Source organism: Lycium ferocissimum, chromosome 2, assembly GCF_029784015.1.
Source record: "Lycium ferocissimum isolate CSIRO_LF1 chromosome 2, AGI_CSIRO_Lferr_CH_V1, whole genome shotgun sequence".
Lineage (NCBI taxonomy): Eukaryota > Viridiplantae > Streptophyta > Magnoliopsida > Solanales > Solanaceae > Lycium > Lycium ferocissimum.
The window spans coordinates 45,368,977-45,388,650 of NC_081343.1; the positions used below are offsets into that span (position 1 = coordinate 45,368,977).

The 19,674-nt window shown below is 35.3% G+C and overlaps 2 protein-coding genes across 3 annotated transcripts; one reads left to right on the forward strand and one right to left on the reverse strand.

The window, feature by feature from the left end:
* Window positions 1-10,302: 10,302 nt before the first annotated feature.
* LOC132039940 (uncharacterized) lies at window positions 10,303-16,034 on the forward strand. Of its 2 annotated transcripts, XM_059430503.1 has the most exons (6): window positions 10,303-10,563; window positions 11,571-11,739; window positions 12,243-12,322; window positions 12,897-14,573; window positions 14,692-14,860; window positions 15,199-16,034. In XM_059430503.1, the coding sequence occupies exons 2-6, from the start codon at window positions 11,661-11,663 to the stop codon at window positions 15,828-15,830; spliced, it is 2,637 nt and encodes an 878-aa protein (XP_059286486.1). In that variant the 5' UTR covers window positions 10,303-10,563; window positions 11,571-11,660; the 3' UTR covers window positions 15,831-16,034. The 2 variants fall into 2 exon arrangements, with proteins under 2 accessions (XP_059286486.1, XP_059286493.1); XM_059430510.1 differs by lacking the exons at window positions 10,303-10,563; window positions 12,243-12,322 and having other exon boundaries at window positions 11,599-11,739.
* Window positions 16,035-16,870: 836 nt separating this feature from the next.
* On the reverse strand, window positions 16,871-17,870 carry LOC132047634 (uncharacterized). Its single transcript, XM_059438652.1, has 3 exons — window positions 17,550-17,870; window positions 17,319-17,471; window positions 16,871-17,214 (listed from the first exon to the last, which is right to left on the reverse strand). Exons 1-3 carry the CDS (start codon window positions 17,868-17,870, stop codon window positions 16,978-16,980), a joined length of 711 nt encoding a protein of 236 aa, XP_059294635.1. The 3' UTR covers window positions 16,871-16,977.
* Window positions 17,871-19,674: the final 1,804 nt, after the last annotated feature.

Genomic DNA, 19,674 nt, shown 5'->3' on the forward strand with positions numbered 1-19,674 from the left:
TGACAGAAAGGCAAGAAAATGTTCAAGAAATATTCAGAAGTGAAGGGACTTAAGCAAGTCATAAGGGGAGTAGTAGTTTATTCATTAGTTTCTTTTTAGATAATGATAAGGGGCAATTCGCCTATCTTGGGCCGGGGCTTTTTTGTGTGTGTGTGTGGGGGGGTGGGGGGGGGGTGGGGTGTGTGTGTTAATTTTTGCTCCTCAAATTGATAGCCTTTAATTTTTGTCCTTCGCCACTCTAAGTAATAAAAAAGTGGTCAAAAATATCTCTGGCAACGAAAAAATAAAAAAAGAAGTTCGGATTTATGACCTAATTTCACAAGGTAAAATTTCATAGAAAATATGCCTTGTCGGACAAAGTTACATAGAATATATTCCTTGTCCGGCATAGTTCTGTAAAAATTTAAGTTATCCCGCATAACTTCATTTCTACAGAATTTATGCCGGACAAGGCAAAATTTCTATAAATTTATGATGAGGGAATCAGTTACTACACAACTTATACCGCATAGCTTAATTTCTACAGAACTATGGCGGACGAGGCATAGTTTCTATGAAAAGGCCTTGCGATTTTATTTTTTTTTTAACTCTGCTGGGGATCAAATCCCAGAGTCTCTGGTTTCTTAGACTAGCGAATAAGGATATTTTGACCCACAAATTTTCATTAAATGAGAAGCAGAGACAAAAATTAAAGACCAACGATTTGAGGACAAAACTTAAAGACCAGTACGTATGAAGGTTAATCCACGCAAAAAGAAAGTAAAGATAACCTTTCAATTGAAGGCGTTAGACATGGGCCTTAAGTACGTACACTACAGAAGTTTTGGACCTAAACATTTCATAGGCCTATTTGGATAGAGCCCGTCTTGCATCATTTGGACTGAAAAGAAGATGGAAAAGAATAGTCTAATTATTGTAGATATGGTCCATATGAAACTCTGGAAGACTGGAATCAGCTATACACGTAAGTGGTGGCCGTGAACATGTATAAGGTTGTCCAATAATATAACCCGAATAAGTTAATGTGATTCTTTTATTGCTTTCTCATAATGAATCTCACTGAAATCTCATGGCTTTAAAGCTTTGCATGCACATGACACTTGCCTTTGAACCACCATTATTTGATAAGGATTCCTTGTTCTAACTTTTGTTGTAAGAAAAAAATTAAGCCCCACATAAAGCTATCATCCTCTTCTACATGAGTTGTAAGTGATAGACTTTGCCCCCTTCCCCACACCACTGTAGTTCATATTTTGGGGTCATATAGCAATAGCACCGTAACTTCTTATATGTTTTGTCTAATATTGCAATCATGTAACCCTAACTTTTGAAACTCATTGGGACCTAATTCAAGCTTGTATATTCTTTTCACCTTGCTTTTTGTGCATCATGTAGTTTTTATTTCAGAAACATACTTATAATGTACTCCCTCCGTCCCATAATAAGTGTTACTTTCGCCAAAAACATGCATATTAAGAAACCAATAATGCAATGTGAAGCTTACCAAATTACCCCTATATAATAAAAATAAACTACTTTTACCTTCGATTGCAAAGCGTACGTAGAACCTTTTGACATTGAATCCTTTTACTACGCGCTTTTCCAATCATCATTTAGATGTTACTTTATTGTCTAAGGGTAAAATTGAAAAAAACTAGCCATTTTATATCTTGGTTTCACTGGGTGACACTTATTATGGGACGGAGGGAGTAAAAATTTCTTTCTTTTGTCTTTTATAGTTTATAGTGTTGAAACTTGTCGAGAGTTTGGTCAAGTAAATTGGCGAATAGCCAATTTGCAAGAAGATCGTCTATGTTCAAGTTTTACTATGATTTTCTTAGTTATTTATAGTAGTGATTAGTTTGGAATTTTGAGGCATTGTTGTTGTTAACTTAATATATAGTTGAATTAGTGAGAGTGAATTGTTAGTTGTATTAAATATTTTATAAATAGATGAACGAGAAAATTTAAAGGTTTTTACCTTTTCAATTTTGAAACTCAACCTGAACAATAATTAACAAATTCTAAGTTAATTCACATTTTCTTGTTCATTCTAGTGCGTTAAAACTCAAATTCGATATTAACTGATCATGCCATTGTACTTATAGTTCAATGTCTTATTCTCTGAATGTTAATTTTGTTAGATTTCATTTTCAAACTTTATTGATTTGATATTACACAAATGAACAGATTAAATAAGAAGTTTATCAACATGAGGGATTCTGTTAGGTTCAATAATGTCCATATGTATAAAATTTCAATAATTTGTATATAGTGGTCACAAATGTGTCCAATTATCACGAACATTATTGACATGATTAAAAGAAAATATGATAAACGTTCATTCCTGTGTGTCAATCATAGTAGTACCATTAAGCGAACATTTTGTAGCGAATCGAGACAATGAGCGCTCAATCTACTGATGAACGGATGTGAAACAAAATAAAAATAAAAATCATAATAGTACTATTAAGCAAACATCCAAAATTTGTGTCATCCAGCCTAGCTAGTCATTGTGCTACAAATATAAACATGAAAGGGATTTACTCGCACCCAATATTATTTAAATGTAAATAAATAGTCTTACAGCTTTAAGAGTCACAAATTAAAACTAAGAATACATATTACTTGTTCATGTATTGCATAATTTCCAGCATGTTTTTTTTTTTTTTGACGAAGGGGGACAGTACAAACAACTTCCTTCAAGCAAGACGCTACTCATTTTTCGTCAATTCCTTTGTTCCAATAAGATGATATAGTCTTTCAATCCCAGATTAATATTTGGCTTTTAATTTAAATTTAACGAAATCCATTCTGTTCGGATATATATTTCATTCTTATACTGCATTCCTCATTTTTTTTTTTCACTATTGCATTCCTCGTTGACTTTAACGTTATATGAGCGTGATCAGCCTAAAAAGAATATGTGGCCAAGTCCACGATGAGGACCATCTTACATTGACCATTAGCAATTACATTTGGAATTAAGAGTAAGAATAATAATTTCAGAATAAAATATTAGATATTTTATTTTTTGTTTGGTTTAAAAAAATTATTCCGATGATAATCTCGGGATTACTTATACTACCATTTTGGTTTTAATTTTATACGCATCCGATTAGGAATAATAATTTCGAAATAAAACAACTAAGTGACAAATGATGTCCTTCTTCAGAACTCTTCTACCAAAGTCCTCTATAAAGGTGGATGTTAAAATTAGAAGTAAAAGCTTATCCAGATTTATTTAGTGTAAAACCAAACCCGTATTTTACATTATGTCACCTATTATGCCATTTTCTATCTATGAATCAAATATCTATCAGAAAAGGTAATTTCACTAAATAATTTCTTATAATTTAAATCTTATATCATATTATAATCATAATATAACTTGGTAGCCGACCAAACGACCCTAATAGTTGAAAAATGAGAAAGAAGAATATTTCATCATCTCATTAGGAATGATGCTAATGCTTTCAAACAATTAAAACCTTTAAATGGTGTAACTCTGATAATGACTATACATACAAGGTATATAGTGGAAGAAATATCTTGTGGTGGGGGGAAGGGAATTGCAAGTAGAATAATTATCTTGTGCTTGTTTTTTTAGATTGGATAGAAATTGGGGAGATGCATGAGGTTTGGTAAAGATGATATTTTGATATAAATCCATATATATTACTTTCAATCAATTTATGTATTATGCTTTTGTTATTAATAATGATATATTTGTCATGATGAATCCACGTTCGGCTAATTTGACCACGGAAGGGGAATTTAATTAGTCAAACTACGTGGCCAAGGGGCCAGCTAATTAAGTTACACTTTGTTTATTTCCCTTTGTTCTTCTGTGGGCAATTGGGCATCATCATCCCACAACTGATTATTCATTAGTAGTATATATTTGTTTCTCTGCGATAGCCGTTCAATGTTTGATATTTATATTGAGGCCTGATTATGTGAATTCGAGCTTGCTGAAAGTTTTATTTTGGAGATAAAATTTTCCAGTTAAAAGCGAATTCATTCTTAAAGCTCAAAATTTTTGATAAAAAATATAATAAATACTTATCATCCTACTGTAACTTTTGCAGGTCACAATTGATTATTCATTAGTATTTGTTTCGCTACTTCATCTCTTTATTGACATCATAGCATTGAATTGTAATAAATATTTGGCCAAACCCATCGACAGACATCTGTGGTCGTCCACTTCTTTCACTTGAGCACCTAAAGTGGCCCTTTTATTAATTTTTTTGAACCGGGTGAGTATTTCCTATTCCACTTAGACACTTTTTTGCAATTATCGGAAAACCAACACCAAGCCGCTCTACGTGGATTAAGTTGCCAATTAAATTGTGCCGGCTCATTTAAATTGTGCAACTCAATCAAATTGTGCCAACTCATTTTAATTGTAAATTCACTAATTTGTAAATTCGTGGAGTTTTGACCATTAAAAATTGGGGCTTTTGAAATTTGGTTGGATGTGCAATGAGGTGGCGCTCACTTTGGTGTTGGTTTTGCTCCGATAACGGTGTAAAAAGTGTCCAAGTGGAATAAGAATGACCCACACGAAGTGTTTAAATAGAACGAAGCCGTCACTTTAGGTGCTCAAATGAAAGAAGTAGGAATCCTGTCGTGAGTTTAGTTGGCCTAAATATTTTAATGAAAAACTTAAGTTCGTGAGATAATTAGTGATTTTAGAATAATTGTTGATTTTAGAAGTTAAGTGTTCTAGGCTCCAGAAGTGACTGCAAAAATGTTGTTAAAGGTGATTATTACGATGTTAGATAAGTTCTTGGACTTGATTTGACATGCAAGGAAAAATTATCTCATCCTTCTATAAATCTCTGCGTTGCTAATATAACCCTTATTCATACAGTGTTTGGTTTTTAGTATAAAACACCATATATACCTCATACATCAATAATATGAAATAACACAATAGAATGTAAAATAAGAATGGTATTAATGAATATACAATAAAAATAATTCTTCGCATTAATTCGTATTGCTATTTTCGCATCATAATTCTCGTATTGTTGATATTCAACCCTATAAGAATCTACATGTTATATTATTCGTGGCAATAACAATCCTTTATATTCCATGCATAACTATTCCGGAAACCAAACGAACACCTAACAATAACATACTCTAGGTAAATCTGCGCTTAGATGGGAGGAGAGATGTATGCTTTAATCTTATCCCTACCTTATATGTAGAGAAATTGTTTCTGGTAGGCCCTCGACACAAAAACAAGCATTGAGAACCAGTATAAAAAATCATGGCAAAATACTATGGAAAGCATGATAAAGCTGACTGGATTTTTTTTTTTTTTACTCTATTGCGTAGACCTATCTCAAAGCTGGTAATTTAAACAAAATGAGAGAAAAAGTAGAATAATTTCTCTAACCAAAGAGAAGACAATGAGTAGTATGTACATAAGGTAGTAAAGTCAAGAGAGATGGGGTAGAGAATTAAGGGAGTGGGCGCCAAATGGAGGGCATCGTGCACAAAAGTATGTGCCAATTGTGAGCTGTTTATGTTTGTTTGGAGATTAGGGGGGTTCTCGCATTAAAGTAATAATATAAGGAGAATAAAGTATTTTTAGAACTTAAAAGTAGAATCAATTCTGTTATAATGACAGTTTGGCATTAGAATTTAAGAGTAGTATGTTAAAACTTGCACAGACAGAGACAACGTAGCTAACTTGGTCTCTCCTTACCCTCCATCATCTAAACTGTCTCTTTCACTTACTATGGTTAACTTATATATATTGATAATATTAATTTTTTTAAAAGTAAATAGTGTATTTAATATGGTGTATTGTGTAATTATTTTAATTTTCAGGTGACTAATTTCACTTATTATGAATAATTCCGCGTGATTAAATTATTTCATATTCTCATTTAAGAACTATTTCTATTACACGAAAAGATTGGTTATCAATTTTGATTGGTTTATCTTCTCACACGGTAGCCTTGTACTGCATCAGTATGAAAAGAATTTGCCAAACATATCCAAATTGAAAGAGCTTGTCCAGTCTAAATATCTTTTACTCGTTCCGTGTTTTAGTTCGGAGTATATATTTTGTTCAACTATTATATTCACATTACAAAATAGTTACTTTCTAGTTACATGTAAACCGATGACTAAATTTTAATTGCTTACTCAAAAACAAACTGGTCATCGCATCTACTATTTTTTCAAAATTTAAAAAAAAAGGCCGTCTAAATATGTCATACTGTTTCCTAATGAATTTAGGTTGATCTAAATGCATGGACTTTTTAAAACACTGAATTGAAATATACGCAATTTAGCGTCCTAATGTCTATTTAAATCAATTCCCTTGCGACTTTTCTATTTGTTGGCAAATTCCTAAAGAGCATCTTGAGTTTTATTGCACCCAAATGCATGTTGTTGCGTGACCTAGTTAACAATTGGTTCATTAATAAGTTAACACTGAGAATGGAAGTATCTAACCACCAGATAATCCCACTTATATTTGCAAGTAAAAAAGATCAAATTTCATTTAAAAAGCCATTTCAGACACAACTTTTTTTCCCCTTCAAAATTATTTTCTGAATACATTCTTACAAATTAGACGAAAATAGAATCCAAATGTCACCTTAGAGCATGAAGTTTACTTCCAAGTGGTTACTACTCCCTCCGTCCCATATTACTTGTCCACTTTTTTTTTAAAAAAGTCAAACTATATAAACTTTGACTAATATTTTGAGATTTTTTTTACCATATTACTATGAGAAGAATTGCAACTTATAGCACTTTTCGTGTAGTTTTTGAATATCTAAATTATAATTTTAAAACATTGAATTGATCTAATCCAATTTAATTCCGAAGACTAGTTAACTTGACTCTCAAAAAGCAAAACAAGATAACTAATATGAGACATGGGAGTACTTACTAATTGGCATATCTAGGATTTATCACCATTACTATATTTTATGTCTCAAATTTGGATTTATTGATGGTTCGAATTTTATAATACTCCGTAGACCGTAGTACTTATGCTTTCTCTAAGAAATTGATAGTTCTCTTGTATTGGTGCTCAACAAACTGTGAAGAAATTAACAACTATCTCACATGGCCACTAAAACATTTATTTCTTAAAAAATAGGTTGCCGTCTTGAGCATCAAATATTATAATAGTTTAATGTCCATCAGAATCATTCTGTCAGGCATATTTATTGAGCAAGGGTGGATCGATCAACTACCCCTAACCGCATTATAAACAGGGATCTATTATGATTTTATGAAAACATGTCTCGTGGTCAAACCAAAAGTTAAATCTTATTAAAATATACTCCCTCCGGTTCAAAAAGAATATTTACTTAGTCTTTAGGTGAAAAAAGAGTGTCTACTTTTCAAATCAAGAAAGAATTGACTTTACGTTTTTAGATTTACATTTATCAAGTGTTAAGTGTCCAAATCCCAATACCTATTTAATTATGGCATTTTAGTCAAATTACCTATTTTAGCCAATGAGTTAGTATTTTTTTAAGGGGTATGCAAATGACTAAGTGGATACTTTTTTGAGCCGGAGGGGGTACATCTTTATGAATTTTAGTTGGCTAATTCGAATTTAACAAAAAAACTCCCTTGGTTTGCGCTGCTCATCATAAAGAGAAAAATTGTAGTGAAAGAAATGTTTTCTTAAGTCACATAAAATAAAATATAAAGAAAAGTCACAATTTCCCAATTTTCATTTTCTAATTATCTATTTGGAAAATATCATTAACGCGAATTTAGGTGTTACTCATGATATTTTTTGGTGGTGATGTAGTAGTGGGGGTGTTGGGTGGTTGAATCTCTTGAGGACGTGCCACTTGATTCAAAATAAAGAAATTGGCGTAAAAAATGAGTTATTTTTGAAATTTAATCAAAAAATAAATGCATTTTTTTTTTATACCAAAATGAGTATTTCGTTGGTTATCAACAATACCCATCACTATGTCGGTTCAAACTGTATGCATTGCTACACTTCAGAAATAAACGTAACAAATAATATATATATATATATTTTGGTATTTCGTTGGTAGTTCAACGAAATAGGATAAAATATATATATTTTTTTTTTGTATTTCGTTGGACTACCAACGAAATAGGATAATTTTTTTTATTTTTTTTGTATTTCGTTTATATAAAAACGAAATAGGAATATATATATATATATATATATATATATATATATATTGTATTTCATTCATATACCAATGAAATAGGATAAATATATATATATATATATATTTTTATATTTCATTTATATAAAAACGTAATAGGAAAATAATTTTTTAGTCAACTTTATATGTTGAGAAAATTAATCACCTTTATTTTCAAAAATTAAACCGGCAGGTTGAAATTAGCATTCACAACTACATTACTCCCGGATTTTTACATTGAAATCTATTGCATATCATCATTATAAGTAAATAAACCCGAAAATTTCAAAGCAATTTGGGGAAAATTGAAATTGAATGGGATAAAAGGTGTTTTTTAAAAAATTGGCTGGCCAAAAAGCCTTGCAGCAGTTTGTCCGCATAGATCTCGAAAAAATACGCAAGTTAAAAAAAAAAAAAGCGTAAAACGGACGTTCGAGCGTAAAGTTATGACCATCTAAAGTTTGACCACTTTACAATTAGTTTTTCACCTTATATTTTTTAGAATTAGATTTATATTCAAAATAAAGTTATGTCTTGATTAAAAAATAACACGCTTAAATCAAAATCTTAAAAATAAAACACCCTAAATTTTCCAAACAAAACTTACTTCGTACCTTTTCAACCCCTAAAACGACGATCCGAACGTTTACGTATCCTCGATGTATCGAGCCTACATTATAGTACGTTAAAAAATGCGTCCAGTTCTATATAAAATATTGACGTTTCGGAGTCTTGACACAAGACTAATCATTGGTCAAAGTATGGAAAAAACACTAAGTGTTATAAATCTTTTCTTTGCAACCAACACTTAGTGTTTTTTCCATACTCGGACGTCCGTTTTACGCGTTTTTTTTTTGAACTTGCGTATTTTTTCGAGATCTATGCGGACAAACTGCCGCAAGGCTGTTTGGCCGAGCCGATTTTAAAAAAAACACCTTTTATCCCATTCAAATTCAATTTTTCCCCAAATTGACCTGAAATTTTCAGTTTTATTTACTTCTAAGATGATGATATGCAATAGATTTCAATGTAGAAATCCCGGGGTAATGTAGCTGTGAATGTCAATTTCACTTCTGCGGTTTCAATTTTTGAAAATAAAGCTGACTAATTTTCTCGACATATACAGTTGACTAAAAAATTATTTTCCTATTTCGTTTTTATATAAATGAAATATAAAAAAATATATATATTTATCCTATTTCATTGGTATATGAATGAAATACAATATATATATATATATATATATTCCTATTTCGTTTTTATATAAACGAAATACAAAAAAAAAATTATATTTTTCTATTTCGTTTTTATATAAACGAAAAAAAAATATTTATTTCTTTTTTTTATAAACGAAATACAAAAAAAAAAATTATCCTATTTCGTTGGTAGTCTAACGAAATACAAAAAAAAAAAATATTTTATCCTATTTCGTTGAACTACCAACGAAATACCAAAATATATATATATATATTATTTGTTACATTTCGCTACAAGTGTAGCGAAATGCAACCGGACCGGAACAGTAGTGATGGGTATTTCGTTGGATAACCAACGAAATATCCATTTTGGTATAAAAAAATGCATTCTATTTTGGGCTATTAGCTCAAAAAACAACCCATTTTGGCTCCGGACAGCTCCATTAACAAGGAAAAACTGAATATTGACACAACATTATAATACTAATTTGACTTTCATATCATATATAAATTAATACAAAATTAATATTGGAAAATTAACTAAAAAATTATATTAAAACTGAAATTTGATCAATCAAAAGATGTAAAAGTTATATAAAATGGTATTGGCAAATTTGGTCTCGCACGTCTTCAAATATCTCAAAATGAAAAGATTGTCATATATTGTGATATTTGGAATGACAAGAGTAATAAAGAAAAAAACTTTTTTTGTCCAGATTTATGTGACATTTATCAATTTACGAAATTCAGATTATGTAAACTCTAAAAAAAAAAATTAAAATGCATTTTGATATGAGAAGAATTAGATTAATTAAATTAATTTTTGGAAAGCAAAAAATGACACGTAAATTAAGACCAGAATAAATAAATAGGAAGACCAGAGAGACAAGAAAGAAGTTAGCTTTTTGAAGAGTGTTGTTTTCCAGAGACGTAGTCTCATGCTAAAAGTAATTACTGTACTACTTTTTCTTCTTCTGTTCATTAATTATTGTCCTTGTATTATTTCTTTCTATCTCATTTGATAGTAGTCTCCTTTCCAGTTTCTTCTTCGTCAACTCCAGCTCTTACAATCACCTTTTCTTTCAATTCTCTTCTGTCAATACATATTCTTCTGATACATCCAATTCCTTAGCCTTTTTTCCCACTTTTGCCATTTTACTTGTGTTCACATTGGAGCATTTTAAACGGTGAGTTGACAATCTTGCAAAATAGTCTAGCACAATATTTCAACAATCTTGAAAAATAGTTCTGTACAATATTCTCTGTCAGTTTATCTTGGTTATAAAAAGTTGACATGATGGTTTGTTCTTTTGCTTTTTTCTCTCTCATTATTACTTTCTTGTTATTGGATCGATGATCACGAGGAAAGTTATTAAAAGCTTGATTTGACTTGTACCCTTCTCTGGTCCTTATGTGAAAAAGTTTTTCAGAATGCAAAGTTCTGATTTTTATAACATTGGGTTGCTGAATTTTATGTTGAGATTAGTCTAACAATGAAGATGGTTGTCTGATTTTTTGCTTTGGGTAAATCTTGTCATGTGTTGTTGAAGAGAATGAATTATGAGTTGGATTTTTCTCTGCTTTACATCTCTGTTTTTCAGTTTCTGTTATCTTCTTTCTCTTTCTTCTAACTGTTTATTCTATGCATCTATGGCTGCCACTGTGTTATCTCATAATCACTTTTTTTCTATAATTGAGATGTATTTGCTAAAGTTGTTTGCTGAATTATGAAATATTTACTAGATCAGTCTATAATGTGAACACTAATGGACATAAGTAATTGTTCTTTGTTGAATCAGATCAGGAGTCTCATATGGATATGTAAAATATTAAGTTTCAGGCATAACCATTTGTGTTGGGGTTTTATTGTTTTTTCCCATGCTATAAGTTTTGTGGTCTCACGGAGAATGTCCCCAATTAGTTTACCTAAATTAGTAATTTTAATGGCGGAAATCTGTTACGGGCCTTCAAGAATATAAGTAGCTGTAATATGAATTGGAATTATTTGCTCCTTCTATCATGTTTAATGAATAGTTAAAGTATCCCAAAAAAGCCTCAGTTTATGAATATGGTATCAGTTAGTTTATCACTCAACAAGCATGCTAAGTGAAAATTTCTGTATTAATAATCCCCCTTTCTTTGGACGTGCTGTTTGCTTGGAAAAGATCATCGTTTGATCGTATTGTGTTTGCAGGGTGTGGACAAGGTATAGCAAGTTTTTGGTTTCATGTGATAAGATGGAGCTTGCTCTCTGAGATTATTGTACCAGTTGGGATTGTGCTGCATGGGAAGCTTGTTGGACCTCATTGATTTTGATCAAGGAGGGATGGCTAGGAAGTTTCTTTCACACAAAAGGCATGGCGGTAAGTGCTTTCGTTCACTAGTTGAATCATGAGCATGACATTGTGGAAGCTAGTAATGATTGCAAGGTGTTATCTTGTTACAAATCCTGATTTTGGAAAATCTGAATTGATCAGAATTTTGACTAATTTGAAAAGAAGTTGATGATCAAACTCTTTTACCACTCTTCTTGTTATCGCCCTTTCCTTTCTCCATTTCTCTCCTAAATGATATGTCCAAATGAATGAACTCTTGAAGGTCAGCAAGAATCCAGAACTAATTTTCGTTAAGTTCATGGTCATTATTAGCTTAGTCAACAGAATTATCATTCAAATCCTGAAGCTCAATGGCTTCTGCTTCTACTCTAGCAACTACTGCAATACGAAGAACGTGTAGCAATTTCCATATATAAGCACCATATCACAATAAAATTGAGACAGAGGGGACATTGTGTTGTGGCCTTTTCAATTACTTTTTCTTCTAAAGACCAGCTGGAAATATGATGATACATTCATCTATTGTGCAGGCTTAGATACTCCTAGAAATAGCTTGGATCTTCCAGTTGAAGCTTCTCAAAGGTTCTGTGCTGAAGGGGAAAAAAAACAGGTAGAAGTTTTATTATGTCATCTTCGAATTCTCTTAACTGATGTTGGAATACTCTTAGCATATCGAGCCTTGAAAGAAAAGATTAGGACATTTGTATTTGATAAAGCAGCTATAACCTGGGGTCTAGAACTTCTCCAGCCCCATGTAATCCTCGTAACTATGGTCTTATAGAGTGTGCAGAGTTTGCAAGTTCAGGACCACAAAGACTCCATGGCTGCTACTCGAGATTATGTATTAATTTTGTAACAATGCTCTTTCTTTTTTTTCTGATGCATAATGTTCCATAGGGTTACTGCTCTTGGGAAGGAAGAAATATGCAGTATGACCATGTTATTCTTCTTTTCGTTTGTCTTGAATTAGAAAACACCGTCACTATTGAACTTAAACGATGTGCATCACCAATTTTCTTCTAATCTTCACTCTATTGATTTTCCAACTTCTGGCATCTTAAAACCTTCATGTATTATTTGGTACATTGCAAGAATTAAATCAGGCTTCTGAATTGTCCTGAGGGATAGATGATTCTTTCTTACTTGCTTGATCTTATGCAAATTCATCCCACATTTGTATGCAGTGCACTTATCACATGATTGACTGGCCAGAGAAGAACTTTTATGGGGACGAGGCTCCAATGAAGAAACTGATCAGCGAAGAAATAACTAGAAGACCAAACACAGGACATAATGCACCTAGTGTGGTGGCTCGTTTAATGGGAGTGGATACATTACCATTAGATACAAGAAGACCATTAGCAAGGCTGGTTGAGAAAAAGAATGAAATGAAAGATGGGAACAATCCCAAAGAGGAATGGTTGAGGAAGGTTTCCATCGATCATGCAACCCAATCCTCCAGACAGAAAATTTCAGTTCCCTTTAACCATGATGAAGCGTGTGATTCCGACCGACAGAGTGATAGCCGAAAACCGAACAAATATAAACCTCGAGAACACCCTCAGGAGAAGGAACTACAAAAGTTCAAAAAAGATTTTGAAGCATGGCAAGCAGCAAGGTTCAAGGAATGTTCAAAGTTTGTCGAACATGGCACCAGTCCAAGTCAATGGCTAGCACAACAAAGCCTGAACAAGGAAAAGTTGACTCTTTATGCAAATTCAATGAGAACTGCAGCTACGGAGAACCCTACAGAGCTTAAAGGGCATACAGTAACAGTGGATCCCCGGGAAAGAGGCCTTTTGGAGCATCAGAAAAATATAACTGAATTTCCTGCACCTGCACAAAACAAGACTAACTGTGTAAGGAAAGTTATAAAACCCGATTTGCAGCAGCAGCATCCTACAAAGATAGTAATTCTGAGGCCTGGTACTGAAAGGATGGGGACTAACGAGAATTCATGGACCAGTTCTCCAGGCATTTCTGAAGACAGAGGTAGTATAGAAGAATTTCTTGAGGAGGTCAAGGAAAGACTGAACTGTGAATTGCAAGGAAAGAGTTCCAAAAGGAGCATTACTGTCAGAGGTGGAGGAATTGAGACCCCTTATAGTGAAAGGTCACCAGATGCGAAGCAAATAGCTCAATCTATTGCAAAACATGCAAGGGAGAGTGTTACTAGGGACTTCGGAATAACATTACCTCGATCAGAATCCACCAGGTCTTATAGAAGTGATATTCAATCTGATGGGGCGAGTTCTCCTGAGTTTGTCAATAGAGATACAAGGAGATTTTTGACAGAAAGGTTGAGGAATGTCCTCAAGCAAGAAACATCTCATGGTATTCACAGGCTTGCTCGTGGAAGCTCTCAATCAACGGAACTGAATAAAGAAAAGTGCAGTTTTGAAGAAATGAGGCATACTTCTAATACGGGAGATAAAGCAACCAATTTGGACAATATGAAAGATGAATTAGACATGCACAGCAGATCTTTTAGACGGGATCATGGCAATGACATGCTTGACCAGGAACTATCTCCTAGGAGCCTAATTAGATCTGTGTCAGCTCCTGTGTCCAGGACATCATTTGGAAAGCTTCTCCTAGAGGATCGACATATGCTGACAGGGGCCCATATTAGAAGACAACACGAAGCTATTGAAAAGGCCACAATGAATGTTAAAAAACGGCAAAAAGAGAAATTCAACCTCAGGCGAAAAGTTACCAACTTTAGTTATAGTTTCATACTTAAGGGAAGGCTCTTTGGTAGAAAAGTTCATTCTTGGGAGGAACCACATGGACAAACATACAATCTCATGAAAGATTTTCCCAGCCCACCAACTGGTACACCGAGTTTTTATGAAAGACAAGTAAGGAGCCTAAATAGCCCTTTTCATTTTTACACTCTCCCGGAAGAATTGAAACTAAATATATCTGAATGATGCTGATTTGTCAATACATCTAACTATGGATATTATTTGGTTGTAGGAAAATCCCACTGAAGTTCCACCGAGTCCTGCATCGGTATGTAGTAGTGTCAACGAAGAATATTGGAGGCAAACAGACTACTTCACCCCATCATCAACCTCTGATGTACCTCCACTGGATGATAGGGAGATGCCCCGTGTTTTCAGAGAGATCAGCTCTAATCTGAATGGTATTAGTAAAAGATTCTAGTATCCTCAATCATGTTTTTTTCTTTCTTTTGAATTCATTGTAGGCAAGATCAGTTTCCGGTGAAACAGACTATGCAATTCTAACCATTTTGCTGTCACCATATTACATAATATTCGCCTGACAGGATTTTTGTCCCTCATCATGTGCTTGCAATAAATAACCACATAGATTATATTTATGGAGTTGTATCTCCCCTTGCTCTCTGACTTAGCACCTTTCTTAATTGCAATATAATTGGGTTTTTTATTGCTCTATCTTGAAAATGTATAACTACATGGAACTCTAAAATTAGTTGCTATTTTATTTTTTACATGACAGAGTTAAGGAGGAAACTGAATCAACTAGATACTTATGACTCTGAGGAGACCATGATCGATGAGCAGCCAGTTGAAGAGGAGATGTTGGAGATTGAAGACCAAGCCGAGGCATACATTAGAGACCTGCTTGTTGCTTCAGGTCTATATGATGGTTCACGTGATAAATATATATCAAGATGGGATCCACTTGGAAAGCCTATAAGCAACCAAGTTTTTGAAGACGTAGAAGAGTCCAATTACAAGCAACTGACAAAGGATGAAGAAGGGTATATTAAGGATCAATTAGATAAGATAAATCACAAGTTATTGTGTGACCTGCTGAACGAAGCACTTCCAAGTGTACTTGGAGTATCTTCCACGATGTCTAAGTTCATGAAAAGTGCTGTCGGCCCAGTGCCACGACCTCTTCAGGGAAAGAAGTTATTGGAACGCGTATGGGAAATTGTTGGTGTTTTTGTTCACCCTCCATGGGATAGAACATCTCAATCCCTTGACAATATAGTGGCCAGGGACTTGAGTTCCACCCCTTGGTCCGGATTGATCGACGAAGATATTAATGCTCTAGGTAAAGACATGGAATGCCAGATTATTGGTGACCTTATTCAAGAAATGGTCAATGATATGTTGTCATAATTTTTTTTTTTTTTCTCTTCTTCGTTTTTATTCTTTATTTTGACCACTGTAATGAAGAAGTTTTCGAACTTCTGAGTGGCCGGGGCATAAGACATGCAAAATGTTTATCTGCCCAAAGTAGAGTGTGTTTGATTTACAGAAATTGTAATGTGCAGGCTTTCTAGTGTTGGATACATTTGTTCATAATGTGGTTTGATCTGTTGATATTCGTTGTACATTATTAGTTTAGGTATAATAGTTATTTGTTTGTCATTATACAACATTCCAAAGTGTCAAATCTACCTTTGTATGCTAACTCTAGTTCTAATCACTCTTTCTCTTTTCTTTTTTGCTTGTTTATTTTATCTGATCCTCAAAATGGAGTAGAGATTCTATAATTTAGCACTCCATAACATGCTCTGGATGAGTGTAAGCTTTGTTGCCCGAATACGGTTGGTGCTGACTACACTAGGTGTGTTGCAAGAAAAGTTGGTCACAATGTCACTGAGCATTTCTAGTCACACAGAAAAAGAGATCAAACGGCAAGGCAAGGTCATACTTTCATTTGACTCTTGTGGAGTGTAGCTCACATGTGCCCAAGACTTTTCTAACCCAAAAATAAATTTTTGGAACCAAACTAACCCATTAAAAAAAAAAGAACCTAAATAACCTTTACGCACAGACTATGTGCGTAAAAGGACCAAAGTGTACATTTACACTTTAGTCCTTTCACGCACAGATTCTGTGCGTGAAGTGCCTTTCCCCCCGACCCCAACCTTTATTCTTTGGAAATCAAACTCAAAATTAAGCTTTTTTCCATATTGACCGAAAATTAGTGACGTTTCAAAACACCGGAATATAAATATTTTATATAGAACTTAATATTTTTTTTCGTGTACAATAATATCGACTCATTACATCAAGTATACATATACATTTAGATCGTCGTTTTAGAGGTTGTAAAGTGCTCCGAAGTAAGTTTGAAAACTTGTTATACATATACATTTAGATCGTCGTTATAGGGTTCTAATTAATATAGGACGTCGCACGAGTTATTATTAATCGACAATAAATACTAAAATAACTAATTATCATTAAAAAAATAATACCCAAAAATATATATAATATTAACATAAAATGTATATTTTATTTACAAATATACAATCTCCTAAGGCCTAAGGATCCTCCTAACCCCACCACCCTCACTATCATCAGGATCCTCTCTCCTCCTCTTAATGACAGGATGATTTATGGCATGATCATCCTTTCTTCCCTTCTTCAGGCCCTGGGTGAAAATATGCTTCTTGTGGGAGACAGCGGCGGTCTCCACCTGAGTAGCCTCAGTAGATGCCTCAGGAGATAACTCAATCGGAGGAGACTGGACCACAGGAGCAGAAGAATGAACCTGAAATAACATATAAACAATTTAATTTAGATTTATCATAAACTAAACATGAAATAATATATAAACAATTATTTAATAAATTATTTCTTTGTAAAAAAACAAACCTGTGTGTCGACGGCCTCCTGAGATGGCTGGTCAGAGGGCTCCTTAGCTGGCTCCTCAACGGTCTCCTGAGCGCTACCCGGAGCTGTAGCTGGAGGTGGAGACGGGTCAATCTGAACAAGAGGAGACGGGTCCACAGGCACAGAAGAATGAACCTATAATACATGTAAATAATTTAGTTTAGATTAATAAAATAATTAATTAATACATTATTTTATTATAAAAAAATAAACCTGTGTGTCGATGGGCTCCTGAGATGGCATGTGAGAGGGCTCCTGAGCGGCCCGCGGAGCCGGAGATGCAGATGGTGCCGTAGGCCTGGCTGTAGGACGAAGAAAGTAGTCATCGAAAATAATATCCAAGTCTATGTCCTCATCTCCGCCTCCCATATGTAGATCACTAACTGGCACCTGTGGAAATGATGACCAAGGATCATAATGTGGGACCATCTCTGGCGTATATCCAGGTCTCTGTGAAGTCGACGGCCTGGAAGAAGAAGTCGACGGGATATCTGTAGCCGACGGAGCCTGACGGGCTATATCGTCGGAGCTCATCTGCTAGACCTACGCGGCCCAGACCACCTCTCCGGCCCGACAACCTCTATCAGCCCTACCACCCTCAAGAACATCCTCTGGTACATCCTCATCGACACGATGCCACTCCTATGGCCGTGTCATACCAGTATCAGTAAGATGAACTATCTGTGCTGCATATGCCGCTATCCCGGGGTCGGTGGACTACATAAAGGGAATGCTCTCATGGCGTATCATCAGAGTCATTCGTAGCTGCATATATTTGCAAATTTTAAAAATTTAACAAATTCGTAAAGTAATACATAATAAGACGATGATTGAATAAACTTACCAGCGCCTCATACACTCCTGAGAGTGATGCATATCCTCGGCCATCAGGACGCGGCGTCGAGGGTTGTGCAATCGAAAAAGCGAGTGATATGCGTGTACCACGTCGTGTACTCATGGACCCGAGTGTCATGTCCGACCACCGCTAGAGTCGTCATCCTCGCGTTCCATGCATCGACTTCCTGGTGCATACGTGCCCGGCGCCGCACGCGTCGATCGAACGCTCGTCCCTGGTGTGGTGGGTGTGCTCCCAACGTGTAGCCGCGGGTATGTTGTACATGCCCAAGCTGAATACGCGGTCGGGTGCGTGATGCTCAACGATGTCCATATGGATCAATGGACACCGTGCCATCCACATGTGCTCACCGACCTACAAAACACGGCGGCCGACCTAAAATCCGATCATACGGCGTCCATATGAAAGCCTATAAAAGGAATTCAACTAGTTAACAATAAAAGAATAACAAAAATAATAAACTAATGTTAAATCAAAAAAACTTACCTCAGGCGCCGTCATGCGGTCTAACTGATCCCTAAACGGGATAATGACATGGTGCGTCTCCACACCTCTGGTACGGCCTCGCGACCATCTCTGCGCGTATGGCATATCCTCAGCAACTTAGTCATCGGGAGGGTGAGCAGCTATGGGCTGAAAAGGTCTCAACCTAGTCCACACCCATATCTGTCATAGTCATCAAAAAAATTATTTATCAGTCGTTGTTTTGAAAAAAATATATTTAGTATTTTATCCACACACACTTAAATATATTACCTGAAGAAGAGGGGCTAAATGCGGCGACCTCGGAAGCCTCGTCCATGTAGAGGCTCGATCAAATCCTCTATACATGTAAGCCGGGACGACGGCGCCCTAACTATAACATCCCGGTGGTCTAGGTCCTCGATAAAGAAAGGATACCCGATGCTCGTATCCGCACCCGACGTGTTCGGGAACATGATGCCCCCGAATATGATGAGAAGATATAAGCGAGCACGTCGATCAACATCGGCCGAGGCGTCGCCTCGTCCCGATCGGACCTGCGGATCTACGAGGTGCAAGTGAGCATGGAGGGAGGACCGCAACAACCGACCCCGTCCACACATATCCCTCTGCAGAGGCTCGAAACCAGTGAGCCTAGTCAACTCCTGGCGATACGGCAGCATCTCCGGAGGCTCCACTCTATACAATTCTGTCGTCCGTCAATCTGTAAACCATAAATCACCTCGACATCCCAGCAGGCGACGGTAGCCTCGCCAGTGCGGAGATGAAATGTATGGGTCTCCGGTCTCCAGCGCTCAATCATGGCCGTCACTAGAGCCCTATCGTGCACAAGCCGACCAACCTCGATGCACCGGTAGATAACGCCCCGACGTAGCATATCTATGACACGAGGATGTAGGGGAATAGCCTCTAGAATATCCCATGCTGACTCCCCCCGAACGGGTACGGACCACTCTACTAGAGGATACCGGTGCATCCCATACATACTGGGACCTATGC